General features: G+C 41.5%; 3 protein-coding genes across 3 annotated transcripts; 1 reads left to right on the forward strand and 2 right to left on the reverse strand.

Annotated features, from left to right (window-relative positions):
• Positions 1-1,383: 1,383 nt before the first annotated feature.
• LOC145230133 (heat shock 70 kDa protein 12A-like) lies at positions 1,384-12,961 on the forward strand. Its single transcript, XM_080095509.1, has 14 exons — positions 1,384-1,827; positions 4,449-4,570; positions 4,631-4,868; positions 4,930-4,982; positions 5,572-5,722; positions 5,954-6,025; positions 6,092-6,212; positions 6,649-6,765; positions 7,256-7,360; positions 8,359-8,475; positions 8,802-9,161; positions 10,030-10,206; positions 10,731-11,022; positions 11,657-12,961. The coding sequence occupies exons 1-14, from the start codon at positions 1,796-1,798 to the stop codon at positions 12,061-12,063; spliced, it is 2,364 nt and encodes a 787-aa protein (XP_079951635.1). The 5' UTR covers positions 1,384-1,795; the 3' UTR covers positions 12,064-12,961.
• Positions 12,962-13,621: 660 nt separating this feature from the next.
• Positions 13,622-18,578, reverse strand: LOC145230135 (uncharacterized). Its single transcript, XM_080095512.1, has 2 exons — positions 13,938-18,578; positions 13,622-13,861 (listed from the first exon to the last, which is right to left on the reverse strand). The coding sequence occupies exon 1, from the start codon at positions 18,515-18,517 to the stop codon at positions 14,453-14,455; it is 4,065 nt and encodes a 1,354-aa protein (XP_079951638.1). The 5' UTR covers positions 18,518-18,578; the 3' UTR covers positions 13,622-13,861; positions 13,938-14,452.
• A 296-nt stretch (positions 18,579-18,874) lies between these two features.
• On the reverse strand, positions 18,875-19,441 carry LOC145229546 (uncharacterized). Its single transcript, XM_080094901.1, has one exon. It carries the CDS (start codon positions 19,439-19,441, stop codon positions 18,875-18,877), a length of 567 nt encoding a protein of 188 aa, XP_079951027.1.
• Between the last annotated feature and the right edge of the window lie 3,055 nt (positions 19,442-22,496).

Genomic DNA, 22,496 nt, shown 5'->3' on the forward strand with positions numbered 1-22,496 from the left:
CACCAAATTGCCGACTTTCGGTGGATTTTAATGTATTTTTGAGATTTTCTTTGTTGTAAAACTCAAGTTTTTGTCTTTTTAATTGTTTGGTCGCTGTGTGGTCGCCACAAAAATGCGGAGAAGTGATTAACGCAAGAATTTCGAAAACGAAACAATTCTGATGCATTTTGGCAAAAAAGATAAAAGAACGTAAATAAAACTGAGGTATTTTTTCATGACCTAAAAAGAGTTCATTATTCCAGTGTTCCGCCAACGTTTTCACTCATTTCACATTCACAAAACTTTATGCGCCCTTTTAACGGATGCTGCTATCCGATCCCGCATGCGGTTTGTGATTGATGCAACAACTTTGGGGATTTTTGGCCGACCCAAATGACATGAGTGGAAAATGTAAAGCTAGCATATCATGGATGTAATTTGTTCATTTTTTAGGAGATGAAAATGTTTTAAAGCGTTTGTTGTATGTTATCATACACATACTCCCAAACACTCACACATGCCATTTTTTGTGAACCCTTATGCACTTGTTGGGATCCATATACCCCTGTGACTGTTATGGTTATTAGGAGATTACAGTATTGTATTGAGATATTTTATCTTCTTTAAATCAGCAGTTTACAGACAAACCTTGCAATCAAAACTGCACTGTCATGTGGCGGTAAAATACTGTGCTTGCATACCAATATTTTGCATTATTGCACAATACCAACGTAACCTCCAAATAGACGCTTCATCATTCAGCTAACGGAACAGTTTTAGTTACAACAAAATCACCCCCACAAAATTCCCACACTTGCAACAAAAGTGGAATTTTTTGTGTATTTATAGAATATCATGCTGTATAAAAAAAATCACAAGCTCCCTTTTGAGTTTCACACATTACTAAAGAATTAACAAATCGTCGGCATCCCTATTGCAATCAAACTTGCAACAACTGTCGAGAATTCAGTTTTAAGTGCTCATTTAATTTTTTTCTGTCGTTGATGCCCAGTTGTGGCATCAAACAGGTTGGTGAAGCATGGCTTTTCAGCTTGCTGCTCCCAACAGACTGTAGTGCCGTAAGGGGTTACATTAGCTCATACTGCCTATCTCTCGTCACCAGCTGCACTAATGAGACCTTACAGGTTGAAACAGCACACAATGTCTCCAACTTATCATGCATTGGCTCGATTCTTTTATATTAGTTAAATTTGTTACAATAGTACAAAAATAATTTTTATTGTAATTTAAGCATAAACATTACTGCCAAGGTACTGGTGTATATAGAATACATCGTTCAGACGTTTCGACAATCTCTGTTGTCATCATTAGTACAGGTGTCAATCAAGCTGTAGAAGTGCTTTATATACCGTTGTTCTACAGCTTCATTAACACCTGCACTGATGATGACAACAGAGATTGTCGAAACGTCTGAACGATGTATTCTATATACACCATAGTACCTTGGCAGTAATGTTTATGCTTAAATTACTTTTCAAGTCCGTGTATAGTGTTCCTAAATTTTTATTGTGTCAATTGATAAAACTATGTCTAAATATACAACGAATATAGAGTTTTGTGTTAGTTAATAGACAAGAATAAGTATATTTTTCTACATTTTTTTGGCCCTTTCGTAATCTTTCCCAATCAAAAGAACACCTCTATTGTTACAAAACAATTATGATGACAATTCGTCGCCTGGTGTCTTGTTTCGTCACAAACAAAGCCGAACAAAGTCACGTGGGGCGAGTGGAGGGGTTGATGGTACCGAGTTCTAGAATTCGTTTATTTCGCAGCAGCACGTCGCAGTTCAAAGATGATACGACAATGGGGAACGACTGGCATCTAGTGAGTACATAAATCGTGTGGTTACTGGTCTATTAGTTTGTTTATTGATGATTTTCGGTTTTTGACGTTACGTGATGTATTGTGTGTTGTTAACATCACGCCTGCGTGCCTTTACTGGTTCCCCGTTGCAGAATTACAAATTAATGCAGTTAACAAGCTTTTTAGGTCATCAATTTGATTTCGCAAACTGACGGTTGCTTTTGCCGGTTGCGGGGGTTTGTATCACTTCCTCGTCCCTGGTTTTAACCCTAGGGTTATTCGAGGGGCCTGTAGGTCATTGACCCCTTTTTAATGTCACCCACTTCCAGTCGCATAGTTGTTTCAAAAGTTGAAAGTTTAGTGTTGTTGAATTTGTTGTACAATACGTTTTGCAATGCCTTGTTGTTTAATTCCATTATTTTCTGGCATGAGTTTGACTAATACCCTAGTTTTATGTAATAGACGCTATCTGTTCTAATAAATAGACGACATTTGTTGCATAGTATTTACTATTATAAATGGCAAAAAAGCCTATTTTGAAAAAAAAACATGCCTCACAGAGTTGTAAACAGGCTTCAATCAGGCCGGAATGCGATTTAAAAATATAAAGGCCTAATTATCTCAAAACTAAATTGAAATCCCGATTTTGGCTCGTAACTAAAGTCAAAACTACGACAAATATGTGGCCGAGAACAAAGTAAGGCCCGAATCAAGCCGGTGACGTTAAAACTTAAACCCGAACCCGACCATAAATGCCCAGCCCGACTTACAACTCTAATGCCTCATGTATTGAAATACGTTTCAAAATGTAAAAAAAGAAACAGTTGCAATTTTTTGACCGTATAAAGCTGTGATATATTGTTAACATTTAGGCCCCTTTAGTTAAGAAAGGTTTCTAAAGAATATTTTATTTTTATGTAAAATATCCGTGTGCAAATATGTTTTTTTTCGCATCGTCATTCAACGTAACTGGACAGTCACACAACGTAAAAACCGTGTGACATTTCGAAAGATGTAAAATTAGCTCAACTCTAAACCATTTCGTAGACAGTGAGTGCACGTACAATCACATCACGCTAAAGCAGCCGGTTCTACTTACTTCATTTGACTATTTTGGAATTTAACTCATAAAGTAACGGTCCGCTATTAAATATGTGGTCATTTTTGTGGCTTGCTGATTGCAGTCCTGCATATTTTGCAAGTGCTGATTAAGATTCTTGGCAGCCTGCTCCGGTGTTTATACTAAATATAAACATGAATCATTGTGGCTCTTTCCTGTGTAGATTTTGCTTGTCATAATGTTTTTTGCTGCTTGTAATTTTCTGCATGACGCAACACATAAACAAACCTAAACTAACCTATGCCCCAATCCTTACTGGGCCCACTAAAATGTGTAATGTCTACTGCTGACGTTTTATAGTACCCTGGGTCTGTTGTTTTTGAAACAAAAGTCATTACGTATGAATAAAAGACTCCATCAAAAACAATTTTGAATATTTGTCTTGATATATTTTATCCAAAGACGTTTGCAAATGTCGATTTAGTTCTTTTCCAAGGTTTTTTCTTTCGCGTTTACAACTTTTGTGTGGTTATGTTCAACCGATAACGGCAACACTACTATATAAAACACAAACCGATGAACAGACCGGAAATGTTTGCTTGAGTTTGTGGTGTATAATCCTGTGTATTAACGGAGACGAAAGAACCGACTCTCAAACGTGCAAAGCTGGCTTCCCAGTAAGACTTGCGATTTCAAGTATCGAAAGTTACTTCAAGTTTTGTTCTAAGGAAGTAAAACTGGTTTACATATTAACTTATATTTTTGAAAAGATATCCAAATTGTCTGCGCGCAAGTAACTTATAAGTTGCTGCCAATGCAGCATCTTTCGTGGAAAGTTAAAAATTAGGTCAAACTGTCACGTGACAATTTGTAGACGGTCACGTGGGAAAATTGTGTTACGTCTAAGTCTAAGAGAATGACTCGGTTGAATTTTTAAGAACCAAGAAGACCTAATATCCGCTGTGTGCTTATCCGGTATACGGCCTACTGTCCGTAAATATAGACTTTGTGTCATGGGATTACCACTTGCTCAATTTGTTTACTGAGTATATTCCAGGTAAACAACCTAAATCCGAGGAATTACCGAGAAATTGAAATGTTTTGTCGCCAAAACGTTGAACCATTTGACTCTGACCAGATTGTCACGTGGTTGCTGATCAACCTTTGTAGTAACTAACGCTTTTCACTTGTGTGCTGAAATTTGTTGGGAATTCCTTTATTGTATTGCGATTGTTGTGTCTGTAGCGTATTATCAACTCAATTATTACAACATGAAGTTTAAAACAAGAAAGGCTTGAATATTACATCACGTTCCTTCGAATAGGTTTCTCTACTATAAATCTATGCTGTTCAAAAAAATCGTCCTGAACCACTTGCGTTGAATGCAAACGATATGAGTTGTGGATAATTAAAGCTGTAGTTGACTAGTTTCACTACCATTTCCTATGTGTGTCATCATGTTTGTGAAATACTGCTGGCAGCACTAACTTAAAAGCCGCGACTATATCACATGATGATATAACTTGCAAAAAAGAATTTCGATTGTTTTCGAGAGTTTCTGTACTTGTTTATGTTTCTATAGCAACACAGACAAGGTTTCGGTCGTCAAGGCCCCAGCCCCACCCGGATGTGACGTAACAACCCGCATGGTTCCCGTCGCCATGGGAACGAGCGACTCGAGCACCGACCACAGCAGTGACGACGGTAAACCCAAAATGACGTCACAATTAGCTTGCAGAAATGTTTATTTCGATTGTTTCGCAGACGACAGTCTTTCCACATTGTACGAAGCCGAGGAGGAACCGTTTACGGAAAAAGACAATGGCGATTATTACGAAATCGATGACGTCATAATGGATACGAACTCCTCGACTGTCACCGTCATTCACCGGAAAGACAACTCACTTGATGACGTCGAAGATCTTCCTATGACGCCGAAAAATTCTTCGGTAGTCAGCATCAATAGTGACGTCACACGCAAGGCTCCCGCGATTACGCGAAGGTCAGTGAAGTGTGAACTGACGTTGGTTATTTACGTCATACAGGTATTTGATTTTACGCAGACTTCCCGACGAATCAAGTTTTCTCGGAAAAATTCGCGGGAAATTACGACCACGTGAGTCATTTGAAATTTGGTTTTGTTGATTTTGAATATCACAAGAGATTGTCACGTAACAATGCTCAATGTGACGTTATAAATTCCAACAGTGCCCAATAATATGCTGTAGCTGGGCAGCGCATTAAACAAAGTGAGAACAAACGCATATTTCAGTGAAGCGCCTTGTCTTGCTTATCATAATCGGCGCTGAAGACAAAAGGCGCAATCAACATTCTAGAACTAAGGTCGCGCGCTTCTAACGAGATTTAAATGCCCGCCGACAATGGCTGGACGCGAAAGCCGATCTGGTGGGGACACATCGGTTGGTGGTAAGGTCGATCACCCCACACTATCTGTCGCCTCCACATCGCGTACCAAGCGTGTTTGTGACGTCACAAAGCAAGTCGCGCTGACTCGTTTTGGTTTCGCTTCTGGATTTCATCAACCGCGATGAGTTCTCACAACGGTTGAAGCTGGCTTGCGAAGCTATTGTACCAGTCGTTGTGAATTTTGCGAAAGCTCGAGATAAGTTCCCATACGCGTATCCATCCGAGTTATCACAAAGTTCCATAGCACACATATCGAACCGGTATGAAAATATGCGCAGAAGTGGCAAAGCGGCCAAAACTGGTAGCGGATCGCATCGTGGAACACAAACCCATCGCCAGCATGTCGCCCTACGTTCATGACGTCACAACGACGTCACACATCGATGAAGCGTCATCGCTGAATACATCACGTTCGTCGTTGTCGTCAGGGTAAGTGTTTGTTGTGTTTGAGCATTTAAATGAGTAGATGAAGTAACAGAACTGTAGGTAATGTTGTTTGCTGGGTGAAGTGTCTTACTTAAGTATAAAATTTACTTGTTATTCGTTTTACTGGGAAACGTAGATGCAAAGTTAACCCTAGAATGCAGATGTATTTGCAAGTAATAGCGGGTCACGTATAAGTTTGATTCCAACTTAACAATTAGCATTGTTTTGTCACAGTATCTCGTCATTCAGCACACCACGTCAACCCCACTTCGTTGTCGTGGCAATCGACTTTGGTACGACTTACAGGTTAGTGACGTCATAATTAAACTTCCAAAACGTCATTTAATAATCGATTTCATTATGACGTCACAGTGGCTACGCGTTCAGCTTCGTGCACCAACCGGATTCGGTTCATTTGATGCGCAAGTGGTCGGGTGGAGATCCGGGAGTGACCAATCAGAAGACTCCAACAATCGTATTACTTCGTCCCACGGTTCGTTGGATTAAAACAGGGATTTTCCCCTGATGTGACACTTACATAAATTTGGGGACATTTTAATGTGTTGGTATTTGTAGTTTGTTTAGTTCAGCTACAGCCTTAACAACTGCTGGAAGAGCCATACTCATTTATACATTATGCCTGGCAGCTACAGCTTGTTTACTTCCAGATATGTTTTCCTTGTTACAAGCCTTCTATGTCCAGCTTTTTGCCTTGTATATTTTCGAATATGTTGTTTAGTCATTAATGCAGTTATTACGTATGATCTAAGAGTTCTTGCATATAAATAAGTGTCTGTCGAAAGCCAAATAAAACAAGTAAGATTATCAATATTATTCTGCAAAATAAATTGACTTCCATTTGATGTTAGATCTTTTCCAACCTAGCTAATTTTTTTATGTCGTTAAAAGTGGTTTGTGACGTCACACAGGGTGAATTCCATTCGTTCGGATTCGAAGCACGTGACTTTTATCACGATCTCGACGCGAATGAAGCGAAGAAATGGATTTTTCTCGATCGATTCAAGATGAAGTTGCATTCTGACCAGGTGGGGGAGCTATGATTGCACGAGCATTTGCTCAAGCCCTATAAAATTTATCTTTGAAAAAAAAATATATATACATATATATATAAAATTTATCTTTGGTTATAACCTTACCACACTTTACAAATCGTTTGTACCTCATGTTAGGTCATATTTCCTCCTGTTAATTAGGCGAAGATCCAGATTAGCCGAATCCGGTTTAAGCGAGGTTTACTGTTTTTTTTTTATCAGGGTCTGTAAAGCAAAACAAAGAGATGCTATGTACTTTTCATTTATAAATAAAACTGTTGTAATATTTAGCTTGATAAAATGCGTAGAATAGCGTATTTGTTTTTGTTGAACTATTCATCCTTTCAATATTAGAGCAATACTATGTTAGAAGTATTTTTTCGCTTGCTGGTTTCGATTGGTTTCAACTCAATTTTGCTTTAACTGTCATTTTTGCTTCACTTAAAAAATGATTGTGATGATAAACCATCGTTTTGTGTTTTAGAATTTAAGCAAATCAACCCAGCTTGAATCAGCCAATGGAACTCTTGTTCCCGCCCTGCAAGTATTCTCACACGCATTGAAGTTCTTCAAGCAACACGCACTGCAGGTAGGTGCATAGAGTGGTGTGAACATAAATCACCAGAATACCAGAAGTTAAACTTTTTTATTTAATGAATATCTTGCGGTACAACGTTTTTACGTTTTACCTACACATGTTAAAGGCCTGAGTAGGTAGTGAATAGTTTACTGAGTAAGTCAAAAAAAAGTATGAAAAAAAAAGTGTTTTTTGTTGCAGTAACAGTTAGTTTCAAGAGAATATAAAAATTAAATCAATTAAATCATCTAAATATGCAAGTATTGTCTTTATTTCATTTAAAGACTTGAGATATAAATACGTGTGTCTTGCAGTTAAATTTGTAAGGAAAATGCTTGTAAATTTAGTTGATTTATTCATAAGCAAGTTTGTTCTTACAAACAGTGTTTCATACCGGAACGGAACGGAACGTTATACCGGAACGAAATAAATAATTTTTGGCTCAAATACCGGAACGAAATACCGAAATAAAAAATATTCAAAATACCGGAACGGAACGAAATACCGTTATTTTTATTCCGGTATTTCGTTCTGGATATTTGACATGAAACAATTGCTGAAAATTTCGCGCCGTTAAGATAAAATAAAAATTGAGGCTCCTACAATTTAGATCCGTTTGACCATTATTGACAAATGTTATGTGACGCAACAATTACCGACAATAATTCTTGTGTGTAGCAACTTTCTTTCTTTTTTCGCTTAATAGTTGTAAAGACCAAAAAGAAACGTTCTGAGACCGAAAATGACCGAAATACCGAAAAATACCGTTATAAATTTATTTCGGTCAGACCGGAACGAAACGAAAATATCGGTCCAGAACGAAATAACGAAATAAACAAATTTCACAGAACGAATAACGTTATTTGGTTCCGTTCCGTTCCTGTATGAAACACTGCTTACAAATGTACCAACAAATTACCATTGATCAAAAAGTTTTTTTTTTCTGATGTATTTTCTCACATTTATGTTGTAAGTGAGTTGCTGTAATTGTGAAATAATATTTTTTTCAGGAATTGTCAGATGAGATCGGCACGCGCATGCGCAGTAATGACGTGCGGTGGGTCGTTACAGTTCCTGCTATCTGGCGCCCCCAAGCGAAACAGTTTATGCGACAAGCAGCTTATCAGGTTCCGTAAAAATTCACTATTTGCAACTTTGCAGTTTTCGGCCTAACATTATTAAAAAAATAGCATGTAAAGAGAATTTTTCACAAAACAGTAAAAAATACAAAAAGGTTTAAACAAAAATTTATGTAAAAAGGGTTTGTCATCTCCGAACGAGAGTGATGTGGGCTACACATTATTGTTCTTTTATCATAATTTACACAAATTAATTTAGCGCCAAATTTTTATCACTAATAACTTATTTGACATATGCAGTAAGAATTTAACGAATTCAATTCAACCACACATAATTTGATCGCTTAGTTATTCAACATTTCTTGCAAATTCAGGCTGGTCTGGCTTCCGAGCATTTCCCGGAACAACTAGTAATCGCGCTCGAGCCGGAAGTGGCGTCGATCTTCTGTCGGAAGTCGCGTCTCTCCCAAATGCAGAGCGGAACGGCTGATGACGTCACAGTGGAAGACACACTGACCATCGGTAGCCAGTACATGGTGGTCGACTGCGGTGGGGGGACTGTTGACGTCACAATTCATGAGGTACTGGGAAGTGGCGGGCTGAAGGAGGTCGAAGCTGCTAGTGGCGACGCGATGGGAAGTGTGGCTGTCGACCGAAGCTTCGAGAACCTTCTCAGGAAGATTTTTGGCGCCAAATTTGTGGAGACGTTTCAGAAAAAGCGGCCGATTGGCTGGGTAAGTTTAACCTTTAAAGTTAGACTGTGAGCGACTTTTAAAAGAGCTTGATCAGTTACACCAGGGGTCGGCAACCTTTTTTGCACTGCGGACTGTTTTTTGAAACTAAAATTATTTTGCGGACCAAATATTAAGCAATAAATACGCATAAATTAGTTTATAATCCCCGGGAAGCACGGGCAAAAATGTTAAAAGCATCTGGCCTGAAACCGTTTACGGCCCGGCAACAAAAGACCGACGGTTGCCGACCACTCACCACTGAGTTACATACCTTCCAGCTTGTATTTCTTTGTTACATAATATTGCATCATGTACTGATTAGTGATGCACCAAACCCGTCTGATCAGGTTCCAGCTGAAACAGAATATTTATGACACTCCGAAAGCCTGAGCGCTCTTGTTCGCGCTCTGCAGACAACGCGCTCTTGTTTTGTTGATGCAACAATTGGGTGATTTATGGTGGTGATTTTGTAAAGGCGACTGTTATAATTTATACAACATAGAAACTATTTGAATATTTTTTCGATATTTGAAAGGGGTTTAAAAATATTGATAATAATTCTGGTTTATGTGGGTTTATGCGGGAATAATCCAGTTTCAAACCGTTTTTAATCACATTCTTAACTATTCTCCAAACCGAATTAAAATTAGAGTCCTCAATTTTATTCCTGATATTTAAAATAAAGCAAAAGCTATTTACGTAAAATACAGTTTCGGTAATATTCCAGTTTTAAACTTTTGTGTGACAAATGTTTTAACAATCCACGTTTGTATTTCGCCACGTATGTATGTAGTAAACAATACGCCCAGCTGTCAATCAGTCACGCCCCCTAAAATATTGTCATAACAGGCATTGTGTCGTCACATAGGTGGATATGATGATAGCGTGGGAATCTCGAAAACGGTCGACGAGCCCAGATCGCATTTCTCCCCTCAACGTGGCTCTTCCATTTTCCTTCATCGACCTCCACAAGAAAGTCAGGGGGTTCACAGTGGAAACAGCGCTGAGAAACTTTTCCGAGCCCAACATTAAGTGGTCCCAACAGGTGGGTGAATTTGTGGTAAATATTGGGTTAAAGTTTGCTTAGGGTGATTTTCAACCAGCCTGGGTAGAGAGTTAATTTACCGGATGAGTTTTTTTGGTTTAGTGGAATTGATTTGTGTGTTTGTTGGATTTTTAAAGTTTTTGAGTTGCTTGTGTAAATTCAAAAACTATCATTTGCTCTCTGGGCAGTTGTATATCGTCCAATTTGCCATGTCTTTTGCATAGTTACTTCACAATACTCAATACAATTATTTTGTTTACTCTTAATGTTCAAGAACACTTGACGTTTTGTGTTAAAAAGATTAAATTCATGGGTCTTGTTTTTAAAGTTTCGCATAGCCTACAAAAAAATTTTTTTTTTGCATAGCCTACAAAAAAAAGAGTCTTCGGAGCAAAAGTACATATCCACGTCCAAAAAAAACACAGAAATAATTTAGTTTTCAACAAATTCGTACTTACTATAAATCTTACCCAGACCTGGACGAAATCAACAAAAATAAATTAAAAAACACTGTCACATTTCAGGGAATGTTGCGTATATCGTCCTCACTCATGCGTGACCTCTTCTCGCCCACACTCGACTCGATTACGTCACACGTGACATCACACCTCAACGAGCGAATCTCGCATTTGTTTCTGGTCGGAGGATTCGCAGAGTCCCGGATGTTGCAGAGTGCGATCCACGATGCGGTTAAGGACAGAGTGAAGGTCATCATTCCCTCCGACGCCGGTCTCACCATCCTCAAGGGGGCAGTATTGTTTGGACTCGACCCGACCGCAGTACGCATGCGCACAAGTCACATGACCTATGGAGTTGGTGAGTGGCTGGATCGTGTAAAACAGGGGTCGGCAACCTTTTTTGTACTGTGGACCGTGTTTGAAACTGAAATTTTGACGCGGACCGGCCTCCAAAAAACTGCAAATATTTAACAATAAAAATGCCTATATTAGTTTGTCATTCCCGGGATACATTGGCAAAATATTTTGAAGCATGTAACCTGAAGCAGTATACGGCCCGGTAACGAACTCCTCGCGGACCTGCATCGAGCCGCGGACCAGTGGTTGCCGACCACTAGTGTAAATAACCAATCTGAATGAAACAGATGATAAGTTTTGTGTTGGTCAAGTAAGAGAGATTTAAAATATGGCTTCTTGAATACAAACAATTTTGAAAGATACTGATTCAATGAATAACTCTGGTATTTTTTGTAGCATCTTCCTATTTCTTATACTGCTAAGTTAATGTTGTTATGCCACATTTCTTTATTAATACAATTATTCATACAATGTAAAGACGACAAAGCACATTGTTGAAGTTAGGACTAACGTCCTGAATTTTTTTTTAATTGATATTGAATTTGTTAGTTATTTAAACTTTGTTCACCATCAAATGAAAATTTCTTTTAAAACTCAAGCTTTCGTTAAATTTTATAGCAACTTTGAAATTGCAGGAATACTTAACAAATTTGTGACCGACCTACATCCGGTCAGCAAGAAACTTACTCGCGGTTCTTCAGTCTGGTGCAAAGACGTATTCGACTCTTACGTCAGAGCTGGTGACGCAATCGCCCTCGGGGATCTCGTGCAACGCAGCTACGCCCCCGTGCGGCCGGAACAGTCGGAAGTCGTCATCAACTTTTACAGTTGCTTCCGACCGGAAGTGAGGTACATCGACGAGAATGACGTCACAAAGAGCGCCACGTTGCGGATCAAGTTACCGAAGACGACCATTGTGACGCAACAAAGACGTCGCGAACTGCGGATTACGATGATGTTTGGAGACACCGAGATTAAAATCGATTGTCTTGACGTCACAAGCGGGTCACGTGCCGACGCGAAGATCGACTTTCTGTCCTAACTCGGGGAAATCACCTACGATATTTTTCTTGACGATGGATTAAGGAAGGGGATTTCCCAGTACGGCAACCGAAACCACGTGACCATAAAGAAGAAACAAACAAAGAAACATGAATGAGAAATGGAAACAAAAAGCACCTACAAATGTATCTATCACTTCCAACGACCAACACACCTCACTTTAATCTTCCACAACGATTAAGAATGTTTTCATTTTTGGCAAAAGGGGGCAGCCGACAATTGAAACAGTTTTGGAATTGCTATGATGCGGATCGGAAGTATGAAATATGAATGTGACGCTTAAATATTTACACAGTTTTCTGAAAAGCTGACGAGTGGGGTTTAAATCTTGTTTATGATTGTTTACTTCTTCTACCTCATGACTGTTCGTTATTATTTTATACTCGTTATGTGTCAGCGGAGCTAGAAGTAATGTCACTTAATACCCAAAGAGAATATCCACTCTAATAGGTTCGCTCCCGAATATTTTGTTTCTGCCAGTGCTTATGAATAAAATTTCTTCACTTGTAAATAAAAAGCGTTGAAAGCAAAAACGATTTAAGAATTTCACCTGTTCACAATACATCGTTTATGTTCCAGGTGTTTTTAAAATTCCGTAAACCTACGTTCACATTTAATATGGTTTATACTCAAAACATTTTGTTGTGCTTGGAATGTTATGGCGCAATAATGTCAATATTTGTGATTCCTTTTCATCTTTGAAAAACGTTGAAAACCACCAGCAACAAGTGGTTACATTTCTGGTACTGTATCTAAACAGTGTCTTTTATTTCAAAAAATATTTTGTTGTTGAGCATTGGCGCTATTTTACACATCCGGCGCTACACACAACAGCACAGTTACAATGTCAATCATACAATAAAAAAACTTTGCACGAACGTTGTTTTGTAGTTGCCAGGGTGTATTAACAACTGATTACATGCAAGCGAGCAGAAGAAAAATTGAACAGGGCGAATAAATCGGATTTGCAATTGATTTTTTGTCGCTAATTGGTTGCTTTCTTGTTCCGTGAATATGTCTCAAATCGTTGGTGGTTAAACGCTTTTCAAAGACTTTGTTAACGATGTAACTTAAGTAGAGGGATTCTCATTAGCTCATAGGCGAGGTTGTTCTATCATTGCACCCTAAAAAATTTCAACATTTGGATGTGGAATACTGCAGGTATTCTCATATTCGTTAAAGTTCTACAAGCAGACTGCATCAATCGTTGTGAACACAAGCAGCAAAGAAATTCCGGCAACAAAGGCTTGCAGCATTTTTTAATTAATTCCTCGCTGAAGGCAAAGCTGCTGACCACGCTTGTATCAGAAGAAAGAGTTTTAGGGGTTTTGTGTTTTAAAGTCTGTTGGTTAAGAGTTTTCATTAGGTGATGTTGTACTTTGTTTGACATTATATAGAAAAGTTTGTTGCTATTACTCTGAATGATAAACGCAAGTTTACAAATCGATTATTTCTGACTGTTTAAATGCAGTATAGTTGTTTTGCAATCCAACATCGATTGTGTAAAAGGTCTGCAATGAAATCTATTCACTGTGTAGCGTCGCACCTTCAGTGCAGCGCCTGGACAAGCTACCAGTGCGAGCAACAGAATTTTTATTTCGACCAAGATGAATGACGCGCGCAATAAACGCGGTTTTCTGCAAATATAACAACACTAGTAAAAGTCAGAACGAGGAACGACAAACGCATTTACAGGAGAGAAACAAATAACGTACCAAACTTTGATCGGTCCAGGCATTAGACTTCCCAGTTGGAAATCACAGATTACGGTTTTCACACTGTAAATATCGTACGGCGTAATGAGTAAAACATATAAAAACACACCAAGATACAGGCCATTACATTAAAACATACCGGCGTACAGCAATGCAACCAAGTCACTTCCTCGCACAGATCGATGTAGGCCGAATCTTGCCCACAGTAAATTAATCGGGTCACAATATTCCAATGCTCAGCGCAAAGTTCACAGGTCCAATTTACTTAGGTACAACTTTTGCACATTTGCAGTAAAATTTCTGTTTCAAATAGAATCAGAATGTCGTTACTTAGCTATCACAACTCACTTTCATGCGTTCAGCACATCACAGACACTAATAACTAATAACCATGCGGTCTCGCACAAGGTAATTGCACCACAATGGATTTTACGTCACAAAGTCATTGTTGCGACAATAGCAATGCCAGGACGATCTTCCTGGCAACCGTACATAATAGTTTGCGCCGCTAGAGGCAAGAAATCTTACATCCTCCCCCACCAAAATGGGAAACGCTACAGTTATGCGTTTACAATTTTTTACAACAATTAAAAGATTTGCGCCTCATTAGGCTCCGGCGCACGCGAAATAAACGTCCATGGCAGTCCGAATTTTCTACATCCTTGGCTCTGTTTCTTCTTCGTCGCCCTCAGTCTCGGCAGGAACGATAACGCACAGCTTTGCAACAGGTCTCTTCAGAACTCCGCTGGAAGTCTTCACTTCAACGCTTCGGACGATTCCGTTTTTGTCGTGGAATATGTTAAGAACTCGGCCCATAGGCCAGCGCCCTCTCGGGGTCGAATCGTCTACCAACAGCACAATATCGTTGACGGCAAAATTCTTCTTACGTTCATGCCACTTCTGTCTGGCGATGATTGTCCGAGGGTATTCTTGCATCCAACGACGCCAGAACTCGTCAGCAAGGTACTGAACAGCACGAAACCGGCGTCTCGCGTAGCAGTCGGTCTTCGGAGTATTCACTGGCGGCAAACCGACCGTTGGTTTTAGCTTCAGCAAATGGTTAGGAGTAAGTGGTAATTCCTCTCCTACTTCTAATTGAACTTGAGTCAAGGGCCTCGAGTTCACAATATCTTCAACCTCAAGGAATAAAGTGTGTAGCAAATCATCGTCGAGTGGTTTGTCTGGAAGCAGCGTCATCAATATGCGGCGGACAGATCTGACCATCCTTTCCCAAGCACCTCCAAAATGACTGGCACTAGGAGGATTAAAGTGCCAAGTGACCGCCTTTTGTCTCAAGTAGTTGTGTATTTGCTGTTGGTTCCATTCATCGACAGACTCTCGGAGAACTCGTTCCGCTCCGACAAAGTTTGTCCCGTAATCTGAATACATGTGCTTGATTGGTCCGCGACGTGCAATGAAGCGTCGCATAGCGTTAATGAAAGCATCTGTCGAAAGGTCGGGGGAAACTTCCAGGTGGATTGCGCGACTGGTCATACACGTAAAAAGGCACCCATAGCGTTTCACTTCACTTCGGCGTATCTTAATTGTGAAAGGTCCAAAGTAGTCCACCCCAGTGGGGGTGAAAGGGGCCTCATTTAATTGTAGTCTGGCCGACGGCAGATCGGCCATTTGCTGCGATCCTGGGTTGGCATCACGTCGTCGGCAAAGTAGACATTTTCGCAAGGCACGACGGATTGCAACTCGCGCGTTAACAACCCAGTAGCGCTGACATAACAGGTTCATTGTATGGTTGACACATGAGTGTCCCGCTTTCTTGCTGTGGTAGTGTTCAAGTAGCAGATCGGTAAAGTGAGATTGGTGTGGGATAATGGCGGGATGTTTAGCTTCGTAATCCAGGCAACAGTTTTCCAGTCTTCCTCCTACTCGCAACACGCCGTCTACCATGATGGGATTTAGCTTGTAGATCTGAGACGTCTTATTTTGGTGCGAGGGAAGGTCTCCTTTAGTCCAATTTGGGAATTCTTGCCGCTGGTTGTATTGTACAAGTGCCTTTTCAGCGTCCTGTAGCTCAATAACGGTGATTGGCGAGCGAGAAAGCGTAGCGGTTTCCCCTTTAGTCTTTTTGTGAAGATATCCTCGGACTCGCAAGAGCCATCCAGTGGCGATTTTAAGTCGGTAGAGCGACGAAAAGTGGTTGATCAGCTTATCGGTCGGTGAGCTGTCGCTGATTGAAAGAAACACGTCAGTTGTTTCTTTTAAATCAAAGCTGCTGTAGATTCCTTCCGGTACTTCGGGTTTAGCAAATCCCTCGGGCCACTGATCCGGGGGAAATCGCAGGAAGTCTGGCCCGTTTTGCCATAATTTCGACCCAACGAAGGCGTCGGCCGCCATGCCGCGTGAGGCTTGGTCTGCTGGGTTCGAAGCGGTAGGGACGTGTCTCCAATCATGTACGCACGTAAATTTCTCAATTTGCGAAAGCCTGTTTCGAGAAAATACCGGAAAGTTCTTGCTGTCTGCAAAGAGACTGTGAAGAACAATAGTAGAATCACTCCAAAAAACACAAGGGCAGTTTTCCATACACAGCTCCTTCTTGACTGTCCTGGAAAGCTTGACAGCATCCAGCGCCGCCTCCAACTCCAAACGAGGGATCGTGTGCTTTCCAGAACCTGACAAGAGCGACCTTCCCATTACAAAACTGCAGTGTGCACTGCCGTCTTCCATCGTTGTCCGTAGGTAGCACACACATCCTCTTGCAACTGTAGAGGCATCGGCGAAGAAGTGCAATTGTTGGCCTGTTATGTCGTTCGTTGTTTTAGGCCTAAAACATCGGGGAATCCGGACAGCGCGCAAACGTTCCAAGCTGCCGCACCATTTTCTCCATCTTGTCAAGTCAGCTCCACCAACTTCCTCGTCCCAGTCCAACTTCTTCTGGCACAGATTGCGGTACATCAATCGGGCCTCCAGAACGACAGGTGCCACGAATCCCAGGGGGTCAAAAAGGGAATTAGTTACCGAGAGCATACCTCGTCGGGTCAGCGGTTTAGCGGGCAGGTCGACGCAAAATTGGAACTCATCTTCGTTCACGTCCCAGTTTATTCCCAACACACGTTGCTGCACGCAATCCCCTAAAGAAACGTTTTGGCATGCCTTGCCTCTTTCTTGGACTGGAACAGATTCCATGACTGCGTCGCTGGTGGAAACCCACTTCGTCAATTTGAATCCACCCAAGGCGAGCAAGCTTTTCAAGTCTTTCACTAACTTAATGGCGCTTGAGTCGCAAGGGGCTGTCGCGTGGCAATCGTCGACATAGAAGTTGTATCTCACAGCATCAGCAACTCTGGGGTCGAAGAACTTTCCGTGCTCCCTTGCAGTTTCACGTAAACAAAACGTAGCACAGCTGGGGGAAGAGCGGGCACCGAACAAATGTACATTCATCCGGTGCGGAGTAGCCACCTTTGACATGTCTCCTCCTGGCCACCATAAGAACCTTAAAGCGTCGCGATCACGGGGAGCGACCGACACCTGGTGGAACATGGCCTCTATGTCCGCGACAACTGCAACACGATCCTTTCGGAACCTCGCCAAAACGCCAACAAGGTTGCTTACCAAGTCGGGTCCCTTCATTAGCTTGTCGTTAATTGATTGACCCGAGCACTTCGCGGCACAGTCGAAAACGATTCTGACCTTTTCAGGTTTCTTTGGGTTGACGACTGGGTGGTGTGGGAGGTACCATACTCTATTCTTCGTACCAACTTGGTCTTCAGGAATTCGTTCTGCATAACCCTTTTCTAACAGGGTGGTCATATTCTCGATGTACTTATCGCGCATCGCGGAATTCCGCAACAGGCGCTTCTTTAGGCCTTCCAAGCGCCCACTGGCCATTGGCAAGCTGTCTGGGAGAACCTCACTGTCATTCTTCCACGGAAGTGGCAGCTGATAATGCCCGTTGACGCGTTCTACCAGTCGCGTCATCATATCGTAGGCGACTACATCCTCCCTCGAGTATTTCATCCCAAAATTAGAAACCTCCTCGTGACTGCGCAGCCATTGCATCAGAGATTCAACATCGCCGATATCGTCTTCTAGCGATGGGAACGAGCTTCCTTCATCGTTAATAAGTACGTTTCCTAAACAGTCAGCTTCAACATCTGAGGAAAACGCCGTCAAGTAGAAGCTGGATTCTTCCTCCACATGCGCTTGTGACTCCAGAGAAGGGCCCTTCAGTAGCCATCCCAGCGGCGTCCTAACCGCATCTGGGGTTTCGCGTGGATTGGGCGCAAAGCGGCTCTCCAGGCACCTGTGTGCGATCGCATTATCGTTCCCAATCAGCAATGTTACAGCGCCACCCTCTATTTGTGGCAAGTCGACACCGCGCAAATATTCGTACTTTTGCAGCCTTTTAGCTTCTGGTACCCGGCTAGGGTTTGCGGGGATCCTATTAACCAATACAACATCAGGGAGTTTCAGCTCTTGTCCCCCCTTTAGCGGTGAAACCAATAGTGACACAAAAGTAGTGTCAACGGCTACAGGCTGATCCGTGGTTAATGTGTTTAGCTTAAAGTGCACGCCATTCGCAGTTGTTTTAGCACCCAATTTCTCTGCCAACTGACGTTCGCAAAATGTCATATTAGAACCTGAGTCAATCAAGGCGTATGTATTCACCAGCTTGTGTCCACATCGTACTTGAACAGGAAGTATATCCAGGTAAGCGGACGGTCTCCGTGCCAAACCATTTTCTCTGTTGATGACGGAATTCATGCAGTCATTGTGAAATTCGCCCACATTGCCGTTTCTCTCTTCCTCGGAATCTGTGGGTTTGCTTATCCGCTTCGGGTTGTGAAGTAAAGTGTGATGATAGGCACTGTCGCAACCTTTCTCGTCGCAGTTAGTCTCAGCTTTACAATCGCGTACCGAATGCCCAGGAGACAAACATTTGTAACACAGCCCTTTGATTCTTGCAAACTTTCTTCGCTCCTCGTACGATTTACGTTTAAATTGTATACACTCGTCGATTCGATGAGGCCTTTTACAAAGTGTGCACAGACGTGAGAAATCAGCTGCTGCGGCACTCTCCGGAGCTGATACGTTTACGTTGTACGCAAATACTTTCTGTCTTCAGGGTGCAGCTGTGTCAGTCTTTTCCACAGGAGAAGAAAACAAGCACTTTCCAAAAACCGAATTGGCTTCTCGGCTTTGCTCTATGACAAACTTTGCGAAGTCAGCAAATCTCGCCACATTATTTGTTCTATCCTGAACACGCAACGATTCAGAGACCCATTTTTCCCGCATCTTAAGTGGCAGTTTGTAAGCAATCGAGGAAATAAATCCCACCGAGTCTACAATGGACGTACCAACCATTTTTTCCAGGGAAGCACAGCAATTTCGTTGCAGTACGGCCAGTTTCTCGAGACCGGCTGGGTCATTTAAAGTTAGTCTCGGGACATCCTGTAGCAAATTCTCGCAGCGCCGAGCTATTATATGGGGCTGCCCGTACCTTTCGTATAATTCGCGTCGGGCCGTTTCGTAACTCTCTCGAGGGCTTTCACACGCAGAATGGTGCTTCAATTGTTCGTATACACGCTCTTCGCAATGTTGCAACAAATAAATTAGCTTCAGGTCGAACGATTCAACCTTATCCGCAATATGCAATTGGTAACGGTTGATAAAGCTCCAATAGTCCATGGGGTCACCTTTAAACTTTTCTACAATCGGTTTCGGGAGAAAACGTTCACCAACCTCCAGGTATCGGTTGTGGCTAGCATGGGGCGCTCAAATTTAAGTTGTGTCGGCTCATGTCCGCGGCACTGGTAAGGCGGAATTGCTTCTTCTTTAACGTATTTCTGGACGAAAGTGTCGCGTACAGTATATCGCTGGTCTTGCGCATAATTCTTACAAAGTGCTGTCGGTTGCGCTTTATAGTCAATGTAGGTATGCACAGGGCTGTCCAGTGGGCTACTCGGCAAAGGCACTGTTGTCGAGCCAGAAAATCCAGGATGTTGCTTACCACAAATGGATTCAACTACAGACGCATCCTCCCAAGCTCTAGCTTCAGTTTCAGCAAGTTCCAACTTTCGTTGCGACTCTCGGTCTGCTAACTCTCGCTCAAGTTCTGCCTCGCGGTCCGCAAACTCGGCCAAATCTTGCTTTGCCTTTGCCTCGCGGTCGGCCAAATCTTGCTTTGCTTTTGCCTCGCGGTCGGCTAAATCTTGCTTTGCTTTTGCCTCGCGGTCCGCCAGTTCCTGTTTTAATTTCCTTCTAGCCGCCTCCTCTTGCTTGCGTTCCTCGTCCTGTCGCCGGGTCACTTGGGCAATCCGAAGTTAACTTGACTTTCTTTTAACCTCAAACTACGCATGGAGCTGGTCGTAGAGCCTATACTCTTTTGATCGTCTACGATAAAGGGACTGTCCACTAATGGCGGTAGAGATGCGTTGGAAACTGGAGTTTTTTGCCGCACATCACACAGCCATTGTTCCATACGCTCGTCGAACTCGATCTTGTCTCGAATATAATCTATCTTTCTTGCGCTGCTACCTGGGACAATGTCCCCGTCGGACATTGTTTCGCACAGTGACATTACTCTTTGAAAGTCCTTTTCGACTTCGGGAAGGAATTGTTCAACGGCAGGCGCGTCAGTAGGTTTAAGTAACATACTTTCAGCTCTGACATATTTAGCCATGAGACTTCTGTGAGCGGCAACAATAACTTCATCATCCGGATCCATTTGTTGGTTAAGACACGTTGATCAGTTTGAAAACGATGTAGCGTCGCACCTTCAGTGCAGCGCCTGGACAAGCTACCAGTGCGAGCAACAGAATTTTTATTTCGACCAAGATGAATGACGCGCGCAATAAACGCGGTTTTCTGCAAATATAACAACACTAGTAAAAGTCAGAACGAGGAACGACAAACGCATTTACAGGAGAGAAACAAATAACGTACCAAACTTTGATCGGTCCAGGCATTAGACTTCCCAGTTGGAAATCACAGATTACGGTTTTCACACTGTAAATATCGTAAGGCATAATGAGTAAAACATATAAAAACACACCAAGATACAGGCCATTACATTAAAACATACCGGCGTACAGCAATGCAACCAAGTCACTTCCTCGCACAGATCGATGTAGGCCGAATCTTGCCCACAGTAAATTAATCGGGTCACAATATTCCAATGCTCAGCGCAAAGTTCACAGGTCCAATTTACTTAGGTACAACTTTTGCACATTTGGGGTAAAATTTCTGTTTCAAATAGAATCAGAATGTCGTTACTTAGCTATCACAACTCACTTTCATGCGTTCAGCACATCACAGACACTAATAACTAATAACCATGCGGTCTCGCACAAGGTAATTGCACCACAATGGATTTTACGTCACAAAGTCATTGTTGCGACAATAGCAATGCCAGGACGATCTTCCTGGCAACCGTACATAATAGTTTGCGCCGCTAGAGGCAAGAAATCTTACACACTGCATGCAGGCAGTCTGACAGTTTTGCTTTGATTTGTGTTCCTAAATACATAGGTAACAGTAAAGAGGTATTTTTATCGTGTAGTGAAGGAGTTCAGCTATATTTAACTATAAAACAGCATTTTAATAGTAAAAAAGCAAACAACAAAACTAAAACTGTGAAATAATTGTCAATTAAGCAACCAGAGTTTATGGCTTCTCTTTGAAGTAAGTTGTCCAACATGTCAATGAGACATGGTTAAAATTCGTGTAATTTAATATTTTGTATTTAAATACCGTTTTCAATTGTTCAACTACGTCACTGAAACGTGATAGTGTGTTACGTCGAACCTAAATTGTATTTGTTTTGTGTTTAAAAAGTTTTGAAATATTTCTAAATTTTCTAGTTCGTATTTGAATTTTTTGCTTGTAACTCCCTGAAACTCTGTTTTGACATCTTTTTAAATAATAACCCTGTATACTTTGCAGAAACTATCAGATGCGTTTGGCAAGCGCATGCGCAGTAACGACCGACGATGGGTCGTCAAAGTTCTCGTTATCTGGCGCCATCTAACAAACAGTTTATGGGACAAGCTTCTCACTAGGTGGCGGTAAGCTACTTTTTTATTTTGGAGGCTAGTTGGGTAGGAAACATTATCCGACTTGCAAGTAAATGAAGGCTGGTTGCACACACATGATTTTGATAATTCCTGCAACGTAAGAACTTACATAAGACAACGTTATATATACCAGTAGATAGCGCAAAGTGTTTGCGAACATTCGAAAGCAAATAGTGTAAAAGTGCTGACATTTAGGGCTATTACGGTTTGGAAAACCAATTTACAAACTTAGTTGTAACGTTAAATTTAATCCTAACCCTATCCCTGTCTCACAGATAATTTAAATAACTGTGCTCTTTACGCCATCTATCAGTACTTAGCAAACTTCGTCTGGTGTGATTTCTTACGTTAGCAGTTCTACCAATGAGTATATTAATTTGTCAATACTTTAGCTATCCAATATATTACATCCTCTTTTGTTTTAATTTTTGTTTTTCAAAGATTTACACCCGAATATGTCAGTGTGCAACTTGTTTCGACCTTGTAGAGCAGGGGTCGGCAACCCCTGGCACGCGTGCCAAGGTTGGCACGCGAGTTGGAATTTCATGGCACGCCAACCGGTTTGCGTGTTATATTAAAGTAAAAATTTAACTGGTTGCACTGCTTGTTTATAGTTTTTATCATGCCATTGTCTTAAAATTCAGCCTTGCATGCACAAAATACTCTGC

Source organism: Phallusia mammillata, chromosome 5, assembly GCF_965637545.1.
Source record: "Phallusia mammillata chromosome 5, kaPhaMamm4.hap1.1, whole genome shotgun sequence".
In the NCBI taxonomy this organism is placed as follows: Eukaryota; Metazoa; Chordata; class Ascidiacea; order Phlebobranchia; family Ascidiidae; genus Phallusia; species Phallusia mammillata.

What these genes read in the sequence shown, in the direction of transcription:
- LOC145230133 (XM_080095509.1), top strand. Translation starts at nt 1,796, where the DNA reads ATGATACGACAATGGGGAACGACTGGCATCTA. An exon ending in TCAAGCAACACGCACTGCAG is followed by an intron (nt 7,361 to 8,358) that starts GTAGGTGCATAG and finishes TATTTTTTTCAG; the next exon opens with GAATTGTCAGATGAGATCGG. An exon ending in TCACATGACCTATGGAGTTG is followed by an intron (nt 11,023 to 11,656) that starts GTGAGTGGCTGG and finishes TTGAAATTGCAG; the next exon opens with GAATACTTAACAAATTTGTG.
- LOC145230135 (XM_080095512.1), bottom strand. Translation starts at nt 18,517, where the DNA reads ATGAATTCCGTCATCAACAGAGAAAATGGTTTGGCACGGAGACCGTCC.
- LOC145229546 (XM_080094901.1), bottom strand. Translation starts at nt 19,441, where the DNA reads ATGGACTATTGGAGCTTTATCAACCGTTACCAATTGCATATTGCGGAT.